We start from the raw sequence: 20,303 nt of genomic DNA, 5'->3' as shown, positions 1-20,303 counted from the left end.
ATTTACCATCCATCCCAGAGTACTCCATTCTCATGCAAGCATGTCCCAATGAGAAAACAACTTCTCTATAAGGGTAAAACAAACAGCATTCACAATTTCTGAAAGCATTCTTCCACAATTATTGCACTAGATTAGATTGCCTCATCACCAGGGCCAGAGGCCATTTACACTATTTTCTTTCTTTTTTTTTTTTTTATGGAACAGATGAAAGGATTACAGAAAGTTTTCTGGGGCCAAATTTGGAGCTAATGATGGGAAAATTCTTTTGCTAATCCCCACTGCTAGCAGACTCCTGAGGCTGGAAAAAAACAATGCCTCCTGGTACCCTGCTTCTATTTTGCTCATCAGTGCGAAATGCCCTGCTCAGGAGGTTTGCAAAGGCACCTCAGCTTTAAGCAGAGCCATAAAATCTGCAGGACAGGGCTATAGTGAAAACCTGAGTGGAGAACCACGCGAGACACCCATTAAAACTTGGATGCTGCACAACGAAAGCCAAGGATGGGACTCAGGCACACAGCAGCCACCTCCACCCGAGCTGCAGCCCGGGGGGAACGGGCTTTTCCAGGATATTCTGTGCCAGGCAGGCTGGAGGGATCCCACCTGAGCAGTCCCTGCTGGCTCCTGAAGATTCTTGGAGAGATGGGTGGAAAGACCTCGTGTCACCGCCTGTCCTCGGACAGGGACCGACCCTTCCCTGGGCACAGCTCCCACCAAAGCCCGGGGATGCCCTGGGACAAAGCTCCAGAGCTGCTCCTCCGAGCAGCGACACCGCCGAGGCACCTCCCTCCCGAAGGCAAAGTTTAATCATTTTGCAGTCATTTAACAAACACAAAGGATTCACGTGTACCAGCTCCGGGCAGGAGTAAACTTTGCATAATTAATCCCTCGGTCCTGGCGCATCTGCAAATGCACAGCTACACCAACCGGCACTCAGGGGAAAATGCCTCTGGCCACCTCGGAGGGCTGGGAAGTGCAAACATCTCCAGAGAGCCGGAGCTGCCTCGGAATGGAGAAAGCAGAGCCGAGGAACAAGCCTGGAAAATCAGTCCCCAACTCCCCAAAGGCTGATTCGTTAATGCACATTATCAGCTGCTTCTGAACGAAGCCACATTTTATTTTAACACCGGGACAAGCTACAGGCACCTCCTGAGCTGCAGAAGGTGGGAACATCCCCAGCAGGTCAGGGAAGTGGAAGTCAAGCTTCCCACAGAAAGGGGCGGTTTGGTGGAAAGTCTGACTCGAAGAAAAAGAAACGTTGAAGCAGCACTTAATGAAGATGAACTTCCCCTGCCTCCCCACAATACAGACGATGCCATTATCACTCAGCACTAGGAAGGAAAGGGATTCCAGGCAAGGGGAAATTGCAGGGCAGTTATCCTCATCAACCTGAGCGTGCAGCAGTGACAGGAGCTTGGCAGAGCGCCTGAGCAAAGTCTGCTCATGGTTAAGCACAGGGCATGAAGTAAGATGTGCACAGGAAAACAGCCCCTGGAAAATATTGCTCAGGAGTTCAGCTTTTCCAGGGTGCCAGTGGCAACAAAATGTCTGACCTTATCCCCCCATATCCGCCAAAAAAACCCAAAAAAAAGGGATTGCATAAAGTCAGCGGAAACATGGGAGTTCCACTTGCCTGGCAGGGATGAAGCCAAGTGCTGAGTGATCTGCCCCCACATCTGTAAAGTCAGGCTATTTCCCAACTCTCTGGACAGCTTAAACATCTCCTGATGACACTTCCTACACGGCTGGCAGGTTTGCTGCTCGTGGCTGTGGGACACGACGAGCAGAGCTCGGGCTCTGAGCAGTTTCCTCAGGATCTCAGGATCAGCACAGACAGTCCTCACCACTTCCTACTCCAAGCACTTGGGAAAGTTTCCCTCTTTTGAGAAAGAGCTGCCTGTAGCTCAAAGAAGAGCTCCCATGAAAACACAGGAATTTTGCTCAAGGGTTTTGTAACTGTAAGACAAACACCACCAGAATTATTTGCATTATTTGTAAAAAGGAGGGTTAAACACATTCCATCTCACAGATGTTTCGAGGCCTCATTGCTAGAGAAAGGCTGGCAGAAATGCAATGGCACAAAACACAGAACCTTCAGGGTCCCAAGAACATAAGGATTTGGGGAAACCATCCCCAACCCCCAACAGAGAAATGGGACACAGATCGTGTATTTTCCTGAGGAGAAACCAAAGTTTCACAGAGAATCCATAAACATGCTCATGCTTCCCACCTGTTTCCTATTTAGAGCAAAAAAAAAGCAATTAATGTGACTTTTTAAGCAACGATTAATAAAGAAACCTATGAGATGAGACCCCTAATTGAAAATGTCTTTCCTCACATGAGGCAGAGGATCAGAACATGACAGGAGCACTGAGCAGCCTCTCCCAGCTGCACAAACTGTTCCTTAACAACCTTAAAATTAATAAACAAAGACATATTCTAGGCATTTCTGATCCCTCCTGGATTTAGCCATGGCAAACAGGAGAAATCCATCCTCTTGCTTCACTCTGCTTCAGAACAGAGCTCCCAGGCAGCACCTCACAGCAGTGACTGTGAATTTGGAAACTCCTGACTCTGAGCAGACTCACAGGGAGATACAAAGGGGAAATGCCATCCCAGGAAGAAGCAGATTTCAGGGTTAGCATTTATTAGCAAGGAACAGGGAGGGCACTGCCCTCCTCAGCGGGGAAGCACAAGCCAAGGATAACGCACAGGGGTGCAGCCTTTGTGAGAGGGAGAAGCTGGCAGGGCCCTCACTGAACTGTCAGCAGTTGGAAGGAATGGAAAAGTCAGGAGCACGGGAGGATCTGCTCTCCCAGGGCCAGCTCATGTGCACAGCTCAGCGGGCAACAAAGAGGATTTACCCGGAGAGCAATCCCACCACTCGGACACTGGCTCCTCTGAAAGGAAACAGGTACTCCTGCTTCAGTGCTGCACTTAATCTGATCTACATTCACTGCCACGAACCCTCCCAAACCCAATCATTTGGAGCAAACAATGCAGTGCTTCCTCTTTAATCGCTGGCTCAAGACTTTCACTCAGTTCATCAGGAAAGACACAGAATGAGAATGCTCAAGTGAAGCCCTGCACCGCATAAAAACTGTCACAAAACAGAAAAACGCAGAAGATCGAGTACAAAATTAATTTTGTGCTTTGGACCAGCAATCACCAATCTCTTTGTTCAAAAGTCAGGCTTGGGGAAGCACCCCAAGGGTTACACATTGTACCCAGCCCACAGGGAACAGAGAGAGGCACAGCAAAATCAGGAGATGAATGGGCACAATCTGCAGTGGTTGCTTGAACATAAACCTTTCCTGTCAGCTGCTTGCTCTGTGGGCAGGAAGAGCAGTTGTGTGAGGAGAGAAAAAAATCAATCCCAGCCTTACATAAAAGTGAGGCAAAATCTTGTCCTTACCGTTCTGCTCATCCAGCTCATTCCCAATTTCCTGCCCCATTTGTTTTTGCCGGGATATGATTGAAGAAAGAGCATCGAGTCCAGCATCTTGTTCTGCACCAGGAAAATATATTAAATTACTTTGAGAAGTTGCTGCTATGCCAGGCTACATAAAATAGGTAGAAGTGAAGAACAAAAATCTACTCTGTGCTTAAAGGGCTAAAATGTATTAAGAAAAACACATGAACACAACATGAAAATTAATCCTTATGGCAACAGTACTCTTGAAATAATGTGAATGATGGGTAAATAATTTCTCTGCTCTGGCTGGGACATTTTGCTGAGGATCCAAAAAAAAACAAAATCCAAGAATTTAACATTCAGCTGTTACTCAATCATAAATGCAGGGGATTTTCTGGCATACACAGTGAGCTCCTGATTAGCCTTTTTAAATTTTCCAAGCAACTTTTAACATGAATAAAAGAAAACAGGTGATGCAAACACCAAAGAATTCAGAGAGACTTTTAAAGCTGCAAGAGGATGCAGAGCTTGGGGGAGAGCTGAGGGAGAGGGGATGGGGGCAGTGGAAGTGTGATGTGCTCCCACACTCTGCAGAGCTCCTGTGTGAAGAACCACATCCCCCGTGCCCTGCAGGCACCAGGGAGCCCCTCAGCCAAAATGTGCAGCTCTCCCTGCCCAAAGCTGCCAGGGAGTGGCAAGAGAGGAGCTGCAGGAGGGTCAGTGCCCAGGGCACAGCAGTGATGCTGCCCAAACAGGGTGGCCAGGACCCCCTTCCCCTCAATGGCCCTCCAGCATCTCTTTCACCTCAGTTTAGTTACCTATAATGTAATTAAAAACGCAGTTGATGTTCCTCCTGGACCATCCAGACAGAGCTCAGGCCGCTCTCCTGAGCTGTACACAAGTTGCTGTACACTCATGCAGAGTGAAGCAGGTCTTATCTGGAGACTGATTTCATTCCACCACTTCCAATACTTTAATTGCCTGGAAATGACCTCATTAACCACCTGACATCCTCAGGCTGAGGTTTCCCAACACTTCCAAAGTCAGAGATTCCTTATGGGTGCTGAGGGCCAAAATCTAAAGACCCTTTTTGGATGAGTTAATTCTTACCTCGTTCCAATTCATTTAATGCACCCAGCACCACCCCTGCACCCAGTGCAGTTATGGGATCACACAGCACACCAAAACCATTAATATGGGCAAAATCAGGACTTCAAAAATTTAATTTAAGAAGTTGCATCCAGTTCAGAGCATTGCAAGCACAATGCTGCTCCTGCAAAAACAGAAAGCAGAAAGCTCCAGCTGCCTGGAGCTGTTGTGTTTGACATCTGTAAATAAAAAAACTTCAGCATAGGTTGGTGTATTGAGGTTCAAATAAAGGCTCCTCTCAGGTCCCAGCAATGCTCCAAACAACCAGAAAGGCTCCTGTACCTTCGATGATCCTTCTCTGCTGCTGCCTGAGCTCATCAAAGCCGAGTCCTCTGGTCTCCTCCGATTCCTCCAAGAGCCAGGGGTTGGTGATGCCTCGTTTGACCCCTCCTGCCATGAGGCTGGATCTGAAAACAGCTTCAGTGAGTGATGCCCAACACCAAGCCCCTGGCAGACAGCAGCACCCAGGGCTGAGCACTCCGTGGGGCTCTGTGCAACCCCAGGAGAAACCAGCCAAGAACAACCCCCGGTAACAAATCCATCTCACGGGCTGGCCGTGGTAAGGGAAGAGAGAACTCATTTCACAGGGAACAGTTAGGCTACAGAGTGAAATACACCCCACAGATTGTGTAACATATCCATATAAAATGTTTGTGTGCAGAACACACAACATTCCTGGGAATGCACATTATGCCTGTATTTGCTACATGATCAGAACACAAGCTTATAAAAACACTGCTACAGCCTCACACAGTGAAAGGATCCCCTTGTTAACAGAGATGCAAATCAGATGAGACCTTTAATTCCCTGCAATCCTGACCAAACCTAACCAGGAACATTTCTGAATTTCAAAAGCTGTAGGTGGACACAGCTCCCCCCCTGCATTTCCTAGTCTGGCATCAACCTGAACGAGAAGCCAGGAATACACACTTTCAAATGAAAGAGTAATTAAATAATGGGGTTTCTTTTCAAAGAGTTATGACTTGAGATTGTTCACGTTACAGACACTTCCCTGGTGACCACAGAAAACAAGTTTTCCATGTCCAGGGCACATAAATCCAGCCAGTAAAACGAAACCCCACTTAAATATTTCCTCAACACCAGATTTCTGGTTTCTGCCTTTCAGCTCTTCACTGGTTTTTCCTACAAGACAAACCTCATGTCTGACTGAGAGTCCTCTGAACCCAGAATTGCAGCTCAGGTTCAGGGGGAGTCATGGTAAGGTTGGTTCCCCCACAGATGTTCCCAAGCTGGAGCTTTTGCTTTCTGCTTTGCTTTTTCTAAACTCTGTATTTCTTTCCTATTTCACCTTTTCCCTGCTCTTTCCCAAAGCACTTCCCCAAACAGAAGAACTGAGAGGACTCTAGAATCTCTTAAATTCTCGATGTTTTTTAATTACACCAAGACCCAAATTTGCATGTTGCAGTGGTTTTGGTGTTTTTAATCAAGTTTTCAATCGAGCTGTTCTCCAGGAGATGCTCTGATGCTGCCCAGTGCCCACATCTGCTGGGCATCCCTCTGTGGCCAAAGCCCCGGGGCAGGAGGTCACTCTGCACAAGGACAGCGGGGCCAGGAGGGGTCAGGGCCCTGCTGACGCTGAAGGGTGTCCAAGCACAGCCCCGAGCTCGGGCCGGAGCTCCGGCAGGAATTCTGGGGAGCTGGGGACATCTCCTGGCCGTGGGATGGAGCAGCACGGCCGGAAAATCCCCGCACAGAGAGCTCTGCAGCTCCTCCTCTCCCCGGACACTGGGACACGGCCACTGGACTCCAGCTCAAGAATGAAAAATAGAAAAAAAAACCCACTTTTTTTTGCTAAAAGTGGCTAAAAAGCACTTTTTATACATCTCAACATGTCCCTTAACCACGCCAGTGATGCTGAACACCAGAGCAGAGCCAGCCCTGCTGTGCCACGACCAGCTGGGTGCCAAGGGCAACACCAGAGAGAAGCTGGGATTCTGCTGCATTCCAGCCCTGCACCTCCATTAAATTTCCATGTATTTATCGAGGCTGGCAATTGGGCTTGATTGGACAAACTGACACACACCTGGAATGAAGTTTTACACATTACCCAGCCTTCCTCCCTGCTCTGGGGCATTAAACATGCTCTTTTATCTCCCAGTCTCACAACTGGCACCAGGTTTGTGAACACGACAGAAGCACTACGCTGCTCAAGATGGAAAAACCCTTGCAGTTCACCCAATTCAGTTCAATTAGAAGGACACAAAATCCAGGGTAACAACACCTGACAAAGTTGTTTAACTAAAGCAAAGGGAACATAAAGCTCTCTGCTTGCTAAAAAGAGCACAGCTATTTCTGCCTGTTAAAAAACAGCCAAGGCAAGCAAATTTGAAATAATCTGCGGCTCTGTCTCTCTCCATCCCCCCAGTGCTCTGCCCTGCTCTTGTAGGCTGGGTCATGACAAGTGGTCTGCTCGTTACAATAATCTTTGTGACATGTTTGGTAACTACCTTCCCACACAAGGCAGCACAACTTCCTCCTTCCTCTGATCCTGCCCTGCCTCGCCTCGGTGGTGTGAAGATTAAAGCTTATCCAATTAGCCACCCACTGCCTCCGCCAGGTTAATCAGGCAAATCTTGGAAGCCGTCACAGAGCACTGGAGTGTGGGGATAGCTTTTGATTATAGGAGCAGATTTAACTAATTACAAGGCTCAGCAATGCGCCCAAGTATAAAAGGTGATGGAGTTTAAAATCAGGGAGCTATGTCACTGCCTAACAAGGGAGGGCTTATCTTATTGTTTCACTGATAATTCTTATAACACCTCCCAAGTAACTTAGATTACTCAAGCAGCGCTTACTTTAGGCCAAGGCCACACATCGAGGCTTAGGGCTTTAGAAGACTGATCAGCAAGACTGAGTCTTAAACAAACCTGGGTCATATGACAGCTGGGTGGATGATCACTTGAACATTCCCTTAACTACAGTGGGGCTCTTTGAAGCCCCAGCCTGGCTTCACAGGTCACTCTCCACAGGGGTGAGGAAGGATTGGGGCATTCTCTCACTTACAGTGCTCACACTGTATTTTTAGGAAGCTCCAAGCTAATAAATAAAACAAATATAATTTTACCATACAAAATAAAAGCGCTCTCTATCCCTCCAAAAACCCATGAGAGGCCATAAGAGCACAGGCACTTCCCAATCCCCTCCAGGTACCATCCCAGGTGGAGATTTCCCCACGAGAAGTGCTCCTGATGGGAAGCCTCCAGCACTCCCTGCAGCTGGCAGAGGACTTGCAGCCCCACCAGCACAAGAACTGCTGTTCCCACATTCCAGGAAATTCCATGTTGCTCTGGACACCATTTCCCTGTGGCTGGGTTCACTGGTCCCACTGCTTCAAGGACTGGAAGCTGCACGTGCTGCCTGAGGAGAGTGTTGGACAATCCTGACCACGCTGGTTCATGACCACACAGCCAAAGGCACATTAACCCCAGAAAACCCCAGCCCATCCCTAGATCTGATCCTGGGACTCAGCTCTCAGGTGTTCTCCTGGATGGACAATTCCCTCTTCTCCCACTCTTCCCATCGCCTCCCAGAGCTGAGGCCAATCCCATCCCAGCTCAGGACGCTGCACCTGCAGCCAGGAGGCTCCAGCAGGAACTGGGAGGGAGGAAGGACACCAGGAAGGAGTTTTATAGGCACCTAAACAACCATTGTTGATCTTATTTCCTAAAGAGAATTTGCCCCCCACAAACAACAGCCAGATTCCCAAAAGCATTTGACACCTGATGGCTCACGGATTGAAGGGGGCACTCGTGGATTGAAGCCTGGTTGGCACTGGGCAAAATTCCTGTTTGGATCAAGGCTGAAATACTTTACATCTGACAGAAAAGTGTTCAACCACGAAAAATGGTGACCCACACTGAAGAGAAAAAAGAATATGGACTCTTAAATGTACCTGGGGTAGCTCTCACTGAAGGTGCTTTGTGTCTCACAGATACCAGAAGCTGTTTCTATTTTTGAGGAATTCCAAGAGAAATCAAGGAAGGCCAGTTAATTTATTGATTCTCTGGTGACGGATACGGACCTCTCCAGCCTGAGACCTGGTCAGACAGGAGCAGGAACATTCCCATTCCTCTGCCTCCATGAATGTTTAAATACTCTAAAAGTTTGACATGTGATATCCAGAAAGTCAGCATTCCTGGCTGCTTTTCCACCCCTGCCTTTGGAATGGAGTGGAACCCTGGGAATCCTGCCCCATTAACGGCCCTCACAACCCGCACAGATCTCTCCCAAGGAGAAAAGGGGGCAGAAGATGCTGAAATTGTGATTAAAACCCAATTAAAGGAAATTTGACTGGCCCTGCTCACGGGGAGTCACGCAAACAGCACAACCTTTCCCTGGAAAATTCCAGCGGCATCTTAATTAAGGCCGGAAGGGGCCGGAAGGGGCAGGAATGCCGTCCCCAAGCCACGGAGCGTCCTGCCCGCAGTTGTCACTTGGGATCAACCCTGAGAGCATTAAACCACAGCCCTGCGCCCCAGAAACGGCTTCAGAGCAGCTTTCAAAGGAGGTGAAACTCACTGAGTGGTGACCAAATGTAAACCAGATTAATTCCAGGGAAACCCTCCCAGCCCCAGGCCCTGGGACAATAAATTTGTGATCAGTGGTGCAGGAAGGTTAATGAAAGGAAGGGCTGCTGCAAGAACAGGACCTGGCCGACGTGGGCTGTCACATCAGGGCTGGATTAGATATGGAAAAGCAGCACAAACCAGGGAAGTGTCACTGCTCAGCTTCATCAAACTCCAGGCGCCGATTTTTCTAATGCAGGAAAAGCTGAGTGTCAGCTCCAGGCACATTCCAGGGTGGGCTCTGCCACCTCCGGAATCCCAAAGCTGGGCCAGGACTCTGCAAGGATTCCAGAGGGACCCCGAGCTGGGAATGGCAGCTGAGTCCTACAGACCCTGGGGGCTCCGGGCCTGAGACCAGCCCCTGCCAAGCTCCTGCCGAGATCCCTCCAAGCTCCCTCCAAGGTCCCTCCAAGCTCCCTCCCAGCTCCCTCCAAGGCCCCTCCAAGCTCCCTCCAAGCTCCCTCCAAGGTCCCTCCAAGCTCCCTCCAAGCTCCCTCCAAGCTCCCTCCAAGCCCCCTCCAAGCTCCCTCCAAGCTCCCTCCAAGCTCCCTCCAAGCTCCCTCCAAGGTCCCTCCAAGGCCCCTCCAAGCTCCCTCCAAGCTCCCTCCAAGGTCCCTCCAAGCTCCCTCCAAGCTCCCTCCAAGCCCCCTCCAAGCTCCCTCCAAGCTCCCTCCAAGCTCCCTCCAAGCTCCCTCCAAGGTCCCTCCAAGGTCCCTCCAAGCCTCTTCCCTACAGACCCACAGAGCCCAGGCTCAGGCAAGAGAGGGAAGTTGGATTCACTGGCACAAGATTCAGGCCCTGAGCTGTCTCTGCCTGCACCCCTGAAAACCAGACCCACACGGACAATAGGGAAGGGGTGGGAGTTCACCAGACAGAATATTTGGCATAGTTTTATCCGTTTTTAATAACAGAGGTTAAAAGAGAACTACAAAACACCAAGCCTTGCAACACTAGCAAATAAATACTCTCTGATGTTATCTTCTGCTGGAAAATGCTGGATTCCCTGATCATTTCTAATGGGGCTTGAAATTATCAGGGGATTTTGATATTTTCCTCCTGTTTGCCTCGACACCTTCTGGCTGGGGCAGCCCAAAGCTGAATCCCTGAAGCAGCACCTTGCCAGCACTGCCCTGCCACAGCAGGGATGGCCACAGAGGCCACAGAAGGGATGGCCACAGAGGCCACAGCAGGGATGGCCACAGAGGCCACGCCAGCTCAGGGACTGCTCAGAGCAGGCGACACACAAGAGTCCCATGTCACAGTCCCATAGACATTTCACCCACTCACTGTTTTACACATTTTGGGTGACTCAGGGATAGATTTAAGAGCCAACACAACAACTGGATGTGCACTGAGCTCTGGAGAATCCAAACCTAGAGCAACTGTTTGGGTTCGACCACAGTCTGGAGGTTTATCACCTGCAGCAGGTGCTGCCCTGATGTCTGGTTATGTAAAGGTGACTGAAAAAATCACAACCACATGTCACAGACTGGGCTGGGTTGGAAGGGACCTTAAAGATCATTTCACTCCACCCCTGCCATGGCAGGGACACCTCCCACTGTCCCAGGCTGCTCCAAGCCCCAGTGTCCAGCCTGGTCTTGGGCACTGCCAGGGATCCAGGGGCAGCCACAGCTGCTCTGGGCAACAAGGGCAGCAGAGGCTTTGGGTGTAACAAACACCACCCCAGAGAACAGAAGCACTGAACCCAACCCCTGCACCTCCTCCCTGGAGAGACCCTCACCAAGCACAACCACACAGGGAAGGCAGGGAACTGCACCAGCTGAACTCTGAGTACCACCAGAACCAGTGCCTGTGCCCAACAGGCACCACCCACAGAGAGCTGCCAGGAATGACTGTCCCTGACAGAAACACAGCATTTCTAGGCAAATGAAACTCCCTTTGCCACCTGCAGGGGCAAATGAGCTCAGGTATTACCTCAGACACACCCAAAGCTCAGATCCCGTTGGGCTTTGAGGGGACAGTGCCATACCTGGTCATGTCTGGCTCCGGGCCTTCGCTCCTGTAGGATGCCTCGAGCTGTTTGTGCCGTGTGAGGAGGTCGTCCACCAAATTCTGCCTCCTGTCTCCCTCCAGCTGCGTGCTGATGGCTCTGGGTTAAGGACCAAACTCAAAAAGCTTTCATTTCATTACATAAAATAATACCTGTTATACATTCTTAAAATAAATCAGACTTCCTGATCACCAAAATGAACAATTTTAACTCCAAAAAAAGGCTCTAGGAGGATTGGTCACATTTTTCTGGATGAAATCTGCTGTTATTTTAACTGTGTTTCTGCTCTTTACATATTTCAAACAAAAGGTTTCATACAGTGGCCACAGAATGATCTTTATGTCATCACCTCAAAGTAATGAGAGAACTGGAAGGACATTTACTGCCAAATTAGCACTAAGAAGAGCATTTCCCCCTGCAAAATCCAACCAAAGTCATTCTTTGTTTATTTGCTGGCCTCCAACACTGACAGTGTAACAGTACTGCACAGGTTAAGCTCAGGAAAGGATGAGATTTCTTACAAGAGCTCCAAATTACACCAACAGGGCAGGGCCAAACAGAACAGAGCCTTTAAAATCAGCGGGGTATTTCTCATCTCCCTTCACTGGAGGCTCCTCGCACAGACCAGGGGAGCAGCTCCCAGCCAGTGGTCAGACAAAAACCAGAATTTTCCTTTGAGCATCTGTTTCCACTTGCAGTTCATGAGCAGAGCACTCCAACAGCCACTGGTGAGCAGAGGAACAAGAGCTGTGGCTTCCACAGGAGACCTGGGAGTGCTTTTTTACATTAACCTTAGTGACATCCTGAAGGGCTTCTAACTCTGCCCCAAGTACTGCTGAGTGGGTTCAGCAGTGCCTGAGCCGGTCTGTGTGTGCTTTCTGCCCCAGCAGCAGCACTGGCCTGCTCAAGCACCCACTGGGCAGGGAGTTCCAGCCCTGGCCATCAACACAGAACCCATGGCCAGGGCTCAGGAGGGATTTCTGCTGTGCTAGGCTGAAATGAAACACTCCTCCCTCAAACCAGATTGCTCCTGGATACCCTCAGGGAGATGGACATACCTGTGACTCCTTAACCAGCCTCTCCCAGCATATCCAAGCCAAGCCATGGGGTAACACTCCTAGCAGAGAATCTGTGATTTTCTTCCCAAGGTGTATTTTGCAGCACTTTGACATCAATCTGAAGCTGCAGCCCTGTTGTTTTCAAGTCAGCCAAAGTCAGGATACCCCAGCCCTGCCCACAGCCTGAACAAAGCTTCCTCCTTCCTTTTAGCAAGAGAAACTGTCACCTGGCCAGCTCAGCGCTGGACAAGTGACCTTGCTCACACCCCAGCAGCTCAGGCAGCTCAGAGGTGGCTCGGCCATTTCGTTAAGCTCCTCTCAGACCAGGCTGCTAAGGACGGTGACCCAGAGGTGACCAGAGCCAGGCTCCCTCCCACCGCCCCAGGGGTGCCCAGCCCTTCCTGCACTGCAGCTGCCGTGAAAACAACAACAGAGAAAGTTCAGGTGACAACGTCTGCAAAGGGCATGAGGGGAAAGCCCAGAGTGCGTGGCAGACGAATGAGGGCACGTTTTGCACCGTGCCCGGAGCGCAGAGGGGCAGGGGTGCTGCTCACACGGATACATCTGGCGCACCGCCACCGCCCACAGCAGCAGCTCCCGCAGCTCCTCGATCTTCTCCCTGAGACTCTGCAGCGAGGATCTGATGGCCACATTGACCTGGGGGGACACAGAGATGGTCGCTGTTCTGGCCTGTTGTATTTGCATGACATTTCATCCCGCTTCATGGCAATGTATTTAACTCTTACTGCACAGGTGTGAAGGGCTCCACTGCAGCCCCGGAGCTGCTCAGAGCCAGAAGTCGCTTCAGGCTGCTTACAAAACAATGGAAGAGTTTCACAAGCACAGTTCTGAGGCATTAAAGCTGTTGAATATGGAAAGCTGTCTTTCAAGTCTTTATAAACACACTTCTTTATATGGGCAAAACATTTCAGCACATTTTAATATTTTCCAGATAATTTTCCAGCTCTCTCCTCTGATGTTTAATACAAATACAGGCACCAGCTTCTTTGGCCACCGGGTTGCTTTCCCAGCTCCCAGGATCAGAGGGAAGGTTGCTACAGGTTCACACATTCCCTGCACTAAACTCCTCCAGACTTGAAACTTAAGACCCCAAAGAAATTCAGATTGTTCCACTTCCTTTCTCAGCAGCACCCAGGACTCCCAATCCTTTCTCACCACTGACCTGCCCAAGATCCAGATGTGTCTGTTCTCACTAAAAATGTAATTCATTCTTCCCTGCTGCAAGCAAACCCCAGGCTTGCAGGAACCCTCCTGCTTTCTCCCACCCCTTCCCATGTCAAACTCACATTATCCTCCGAGTTTCTCCTCCTCAAATGCTATTTCTTTTCATTCCAGTCATGTAGAAAAAACACTCTAACTGCAATCAACAATGCAAGTCATCCTAATTAAGACTTGCTGTGCCTCTTGTTTACAAGCTCCCAGCCCTGCTGTGGCTTACAATGGGCAGCAACCCCAGCTGCTCCGTGGGGAACTGGGAACACAGCAGAGTATCTGCTTCCACCCCCAGTCCTGCTTTCCTGGAGACACAGAGGCAGCAGCAGCTCTCTGCAGGGTCCCCGTCCTGCCAGACCCTGCACGGCCACACCGCCCTGGGTGTCTGCTCAGGGATGGAGCAGCAGAGCCTCCAAAGATGAAATCTCTCTGGCTCAGTGAGGTTTGCTCTCAAACACCACCAAATACAACAGAGAGCAGATGCACCCAGGCTGAGGCAGCCAAAATCCACCTCTGGACCCAAAGCAGCCCAAGATCACCATGGCAACAGATCCAAACCAGGATGGGGGATCAGTGCTTCTAGGAATGCGTGGCCTCCAGCTCTGCAGTCAGGTACTTAAAGGTCTTTTCATTTGTTCTCAGGTCCAGGTGGAGAATGCTGCATTAGACTGACCCAGAACAGCAACAGAGCACAAAGGTGACACGGCCAAAAAAGTCACCAGACACAGACACCTGGCCAGAAACTGCAGTGAGAGAACAAAAGATTTCACCTCCTCTACAGAAAATAAAGAAAGAAGAAAAGTAGAAAGAAAAGAAACCAGGGGAAGTTTTATGATCAGCTTAATAGAGCAGAGTTCACAGATGGTAAGTGCTGGATTCTAATCTTTCCTCACAGTTTATTTTTCCATTTTAGATTTTATGCTCTATTTTTGGCTCAGCAACAAGCAAGAAGTTTGTCATCCATGCTAATGGCAAAATACTACAAAAATAAAACCCTGTTTACATTCTCCCCAGCAGGCCAACACTGGACAAAGGCATTTTCCTGCATTACAACACTCAGGAGGCACAGGACACGCGACTGCTCAGCCGTGGATTTCTCAACAGGCATTTCTGTTATGAAAACACCTCTCTCGTTGTTGGAAACTTGTTTAGAGTAGAATCAAACACTGCCAAATATTCTTCTTTACCTGTTAATGGATTAAAGGAAACTGGAAAACACAGGGCATGGAACAAATGATTTTATGGAGAAGTCAGTCAGCCGTGCAATGTTTCCATAAAACACAACCCCGGAGAGCTCCAGCCCCAGAAAGGCTCCCAACAACACCAGCACCACGTTTCATTGGGGCTTTGGACTCGTCAGAGGTGGCACTGATGCCAACAGAGAACTTTGCCCTCTATAAATACCGACAGATTGAGCAGCAATCTTTTTATTGGTCTGCTGTCGTTCAGGTGTATCTGTACAATTTTGGATACTTCACCATCCTGAAAGCAGGAGTTTAATCTGCACCTCCAAACACCCCAAAGCCAGAGAAAACACTGCCCTCAAATCCCACTGATTTGGGCCTCCTGAGACCCCTTCTCAATTCCTGCTGAACTGAGTCACCCACTCAGCAGCACTGATTATTGTGCACAGCCTGCACACTTTTCCTCAGCATTTCTTCCGAGGAAACATTTCAAAAATGACATTTGATTTGAACAGCTCTCAGCAAAGTGAGTGGCCCTGCAGATCCAGTGATCAGGCATTGCATCACACCCCTGATATAGAAAGGGGGGAAATCAACCAGTGGGGCTTTAATTATGCCAATTATTATAAAAGACCAGCTCAAGGGCTTGCAGCAATTTTCATCTGAACACAGCCAAGGGAGCAGTTAATGGCTCCAACCTACTCCTGAAGGAAAGGACGAGGCTTTTAGCCCCAGGGAAAGCAGCATCATGAAAACCTTTATTTTATTTCTTAAATAGGAAGTGTGAAAAATGTGGGGAACACGACATTCCTGGGTAAGCTCCAGCTGCTGCTTCTCATTCCTATTTAACTCTGGGCTTGCATTTTGTTAGAAACGCAGCTAAAACAAGGCTGCAAAACTCCTATTCCCTCTGATCTGCAGCAACTGAAGAAGGCAGGAGCCAGCCCTGGGGGAGGAACATCTGCTCCCTGCTCACAGAGAGGGCACAGAGCAGCTGCGGAGCATCCCAACATCCCTGAGCCTCCGGGACAGCTCCATCCCAACATCCCTGAGCCTCTGGGACAGCTCCATCCCAACATCCCTGAGCCTCTGGGACAGCTCCATCCCAGCATCCCTGAGCCTCTGGGACAGCTCCATCCCCACATCCCTGAGCCTCTGGGACAGCTCCATCCCCACATCCCTGAGCCTCCGGGACAGCTCCATCCCCACATCCCTGAGCCTCTGGGACAGCTCCATCCCAACATCCCTGAGCCTCTGGGACAGCTCCACCCCAACATCCCTGAGCCTCTGGGACAGCTCCATCCCAACATCCCTGAGCCTCTGGGACAGCTCCATCTGAACATCCCTGAGCCTCTGGGACAGCTCCACCCCAGCATCCCTGAGCCTCCGGGACAGCTCCACCCCAACATCCCTGAGCCTCTGGGACAGCTCCACCCCAGCATCCCTGAGCCTCTGGGACAGCTCCACCCCAACATCCCCGAGCCTCTGGGACAGCTCCACCCCAGCATCCCTGAGCCTCCGGGACAGCTCCACCCCAGCATCCCCGAGCCTCTGGGACAGCTCCACCCCAGCATCCCTGAGCCTCCGGGACAGCCCCACCCCAGCATCCCTGAGCCTCCGGGACAGCTCCACCCCAGCATCCCCGAGCCTCTGGGACAGCTCCACCCCAGCATCCCTGAGCCTCCGGGACAGCCTCTGTCCACTCCGGCAGGGACAGCTCGCAGCAGGCAGCAGGGTGTGCCCAGCACTGCCACAGCTCCTGCCTTAAACCAGCCTTGCTGCACGCAGAGAGTCACGGCTGCTAAGCCCAGACAAGGTCTGTGACACTGAAAAGCCACTGTTCATTCGGAAACTGCGTTCTCGCTCCCTTTACAGACACCTTAAGGGACAGACATCGGCGCTGGGTTCCTGCCACGGAACCCAACCTTCCCGAGCGGGTCCCGGCAGCGACAGCGACACAGCCCCGGCCCTGACCCGCCCCTTCCGCAGCTCCTGCCTCCCTCTGCCCCATATCCCGGGAATTCCGGGCCCGTCTGACCCCGGCACATTTAAACTCAGCCCGTGTCCGGCACAGCTCAGCCCCAAACCCCGCCGAACCCGCTCCCTGCCGGGGCACCTTGGCCGAGCTCTCCCCGCTCCGCTGGCAGCGGTTCCGCTCCTGGATCTTCTCGGCGATGTCCTGGGCGAGCTGGCGAGCGGCGGCGAGCAGCGGCAGCCTGGGGGACGGCAGCGGCTGAGCCCGGGCCCGCGGGACGGAGCCGGGACCCGCCGGGCCCGCCGGACGGAGCCGGGACCCGCCGGGGCCGCGGGATGGAGCCGGGACCCTGCGATCGGCCGGGAGGGACCCGCCGGACCGGCCTCGGGAAAGGGCCCGGGAGGAGAAGGCACAACACCCCGAAAACACAGACACAGAGCCTGGGATGGCCTTTGGGAAAGGGCCCCGGGAAGGGAAGGCACAGCCCCGGGATGGGTTTTGGGGAAAGCCCCGGCAGGGGAAGGCACCACCCCGGGACGGGCACAACCCCCCCACCGCGGCCCTGCCCGGCCCCGCTCCCGCCCCGCTCGTGCCGGGCCCCGGAGGCTCCGCAGCCCCGGCAGGGTCGGTCCCGTCCCGGTCCCGGCCCGCAGCCCCCGGCCCGGCCCGGCCCGGCGCTCACCAGGGGTCCGGAGCCATCGCGGCCCCGGAACCTTCCCGGAGCTTCCGCCGGATCCGCCCGGACGCGGCGCGCGCAGGCGCCGGGAGGGGACGGAGGCGAGAGGGAAGTGAGAGAAGGAAATGGGAGAGAGGGGAGAGATGGAGAGGGGAGAGAGGAGAGAGAGGGGAGAGATGGAGAGGGGAGAGAGGGGAGAGAGGTGCCGGGGAACGGGGCCGGGAGAGGGGCGCCGGACGCAGCGCTGCAGCAGTGCAGGGAGCGGGGTGCCCGGTGCTGCGGGCCCGGTGCTGCAGGGAGCGGGGGCGGTGCTGCAGCGGTTCTGGTGTGCGGTACCGGGGGCAGGGGCAGATGTTCAGGGGCCGGAGGTGCGGATGCGTGCAGGGGTGCAGGTACAGAGATGCAGATGTTGGGGGTGTGCGGGTGTTCAGGGTGCAGGTGCCGAGGGGCAGAGGTTCGGTGCATAGAGGGGCGGGTACGGAGGTTTGCAGTACAAGGTGCAGAGATGCAGATGTTCAGGGTGTGGAGGTGCACGGTACGAGGTGCAGATCTGTGCAGATGTGCACAGCACAGAGCCAGAGCTGACCCCGCCCCTCCCTGATGCCAGATGAACCCAACACTGAGCAGTGGCACCGCTTCCTTCTCCAAATCCCCAGCCCTGTGCCCTGTCTCTGCCCATCTCCAGTGACAGTCACTGCCCTCCCTGCCCACGCCGGTGTTCCGCCCCCCGCTCCCGGGTGACACTGGCGCTGCTGGCGCTGTCGCTGTTTCGGCTGCAGTCACCGGCGGGTGGGCGCAGCCTCTCGCTCCCGCAGCAGCTCCGTCCAAGCCCTTCCCACCCCTGATCCGCCAGGATTTGACCTCTCCTTTTGTTTTTGGGTGCGATCGGTGACGCAAATCGGGCACAACCCGAGTGCCTGAGGAGCAGCCTCGGGGCGCTGCCAGCGAGGCTTTATCGCCCTCGTGACGCGGGGCTGCTGCGGCACCGCTGGGGCGTGTTGATATCGATAGTGATAAGGACAGTGATAGCGGCAATCATTACAATAGGAATAAGGACAATGATAACAGTAGTGATAACGGTATTGATAACGATAATGATAACGACAACGAGCGCATCCTCGTCAGGACGTTCCCGTTGCCGGGGACCGATCCCCGCGGTGCTCCCGGCGGTGCCCCGGGCCCGGGGCTGCCGAGCGCGGAGCGAGAGGAGCCCCACGAGCGCTGGGGACCAGCCCCGATCCAGTCGCCAACGCCGGGGCGGCTCTGGGGAGGCGCTGAGCACCCCAGGCACCCCTCGGGTCCCGTCCGCTGTCCCGCAGGCTGGGCAGGGCTGGGGACACGCTGGGGTGGGCAGCAGGGACACGTCCCGCTCCTGCCCACGAGGACCCAGTGCCAGCAGTGCCCTGAGGGGCTCGGAGCCGCCCCCCGGCCCCGGCAGCCCCCCGGGGTGGGCTCTGTCCCCCCGGCCCGGCTCTCCGCACACCCGGAGATGCTCCCGCAGCCGCGGCCATCAAACATTCATGGCCTTGGCTGCGCTGCTCAGCCGGAGCCCCACGGCCTCTACATATTTCATTTTTACGCCATCAAAAACGCATGAAGCGACATTTCCTTTCGCCCTGTCCCTAATTCGCTTCCATCTCCCATCTCCCATCTCCGGAGCGGCTGCCGGAGGTTTCAGAGCTGCGTCGGACCGGCAGGAAGAGGCGTCCGCTGTCCTGGAAAAGGCAAACGAGGATAAGGCGGCTGCCAGGGGCCGGGGAAAGGCAGCGGGAGCCGCTGCTGGCAGAGCTGGGCAAAGGGTGGGAGCTGGAGAGAGAAGGAGCGGCCCCTTGGCACCGGGAAGCAGAGCGGGGTGCGGAGCGGGGACCCGCGGGCCCCAGGAGCGGGGCTGGGGCCATCACTGCCCCTTCGGGAGCAGCCTGTGGAGCAGAGCCGCCCATCAGGCGCCCCGGCGGGCTCCGGGGGCGGATAAGGAGATAAGGATAAGGATAATTCCCAGTGGGAGACCCCCTCGCCTCCCTCCCACCCGGCACAGCCCCGGGGGTCTTTGCTGACACAGCCCCTCGCCCCCACTCCCTGGGCTCCCAGCTTGCCAGGACCAAAGGCAGGGAGGGGCGCCGGGACAGCCGAGCTACCCCCAAGGAATCCTGGCACACACGGAGAAGGTGAGGAAGAGGAAAGGGTCCGCAGGGAGACTTGCTGGGAGATGCCCCAGGCCCGCGGTGCCAGCGGATGCTCAGGGATGTGCTGCGGGGCAGACGGGCCTGCGGGCAGGGAGGCCGGTCAGGAACAACCTGCAGCTGCTCTTATCACAACAGAAACAATGCGACTTTCAAAGGCAAATAAAAATCCTTCCACACGTTTCGATGCCTATAAAAATGCCCGCTGAGCGCAGCCTGAGCTGAGAGCTCTGCGGCAGCAGCGTCGGCCCGGGCCGCCGGCCTGGGAGCCTCTCCCGGCTGCTGGAGGCTGCTTTTCCTGCAGCTCGGCTCTTCTGCCCGTGAACACAACGCTCGGTTTGCAGCTCTGCAGCGCGTTTGGAGGCTAAAATCAGTCGATACCAACCATTCCCTGGGGCAGGCTGGGAACGCCGGAGCCCCACGGCCGTGCCCGCAGCAGCCGCAGCCTGAGCTCCGCCGGCAGCCGGGGCCGCGGGGCCGCATCGCCCCGAATTTCCCCGCGGTTGTGCTGGAGCAGCCGCGGCCCCGGCGCCGGGCAGCGCCCGAGGGCGCACACGGCGGGGGCAGCCGGGGGTCGCTGCTCCCCGCGGCCCCGGTGTCCGCCTGGCCCCGGCTCCCGGCCCTGCCGCTCCCAGCTCCTCTCCCGGCTCCCCGGGCCCCCCAGCGGGAAGCGGTGCCAGCCCCGCTCGCTGTGCCGGGGGTTCCCTGCTCAAGGACGGGCCATGGCCGGAGCCCCGCAGCAGCTCCTGCCCCGGGCGCTGCGAAGGGAGCGAGCCCCGGGGCGGGAACGTGAAGGTTATCCTCGGGAAAAGAAAGGATTCATTCAGTGCTCGTGCTGC

The 20,303-nt window shown here is 53.8% G+C and overlaps 1 protein-coding gene across 4 annotated transcripts in view; it reads right to left on the bottom strand.

Moving 5' to 3' along the window:
- STX8 (syntaxin 8) overlaps positions 1-17,390 on the bottom strand; it is a 92,031-nt gene extending 74,641 nt beyond the window's left edge. For 3 of the 4 annotated variants that reach the window (XM_032129005.1, XM_032129003.1, XM_032129004.1), the window contains exons 1-6: positions 17,291-17,390; positions 16,750-16,849; positions 12,779-12,873; positions 11,138-11,248; positions 4,844-4,968; positions 3,413-3,505 (exon numbers count right to left, since the gene is read on the bottom strand). In XM_032129005.1, coding sequence (XP_031984896.1) covers positions 3,413-3,505; positions 4,844-4,968; positions 11,138-11,248; positions 12,779-12,873; positions 16,750-16,849; positions 17,291-17,307 — 541 coding nt within the window. In that variant the 5' untranslated portion in view covers positions 17,308-17,390. The remainder of the gene's footprint in view (positions 1-3,412; positions 3,506-4,843; positions 4,969-11,137; positions 11,249-12,778; positions 12,874-16,749; positions 16,850-17,290) is intronic. The other variant, XM_032129006.1, reaches the window with a different exon arrangement.
- Positions 17,391-20,303: the final 2,913 nt, after the last annotated feature.

This window comes from Corvus moneduloides, chromosome 19 (assembly GCF_009650955.1).
Source record: "Corvus moneduloides isolate bCorMon1 chromosome 19, bCorMon1.pri, whole genome shotgun sequence".
Lineage (NCBI taxonomy): Eukaryota > Metazoa > Chordata > Aves > Passeriformes > Corvidae > Corvus > Corvus moneduloides.
The sequence above is the reverse complement of the archived record's forward strand: the minus strand, read 5'-3'. Positions and strand labels throughout refer to the sequence as shown.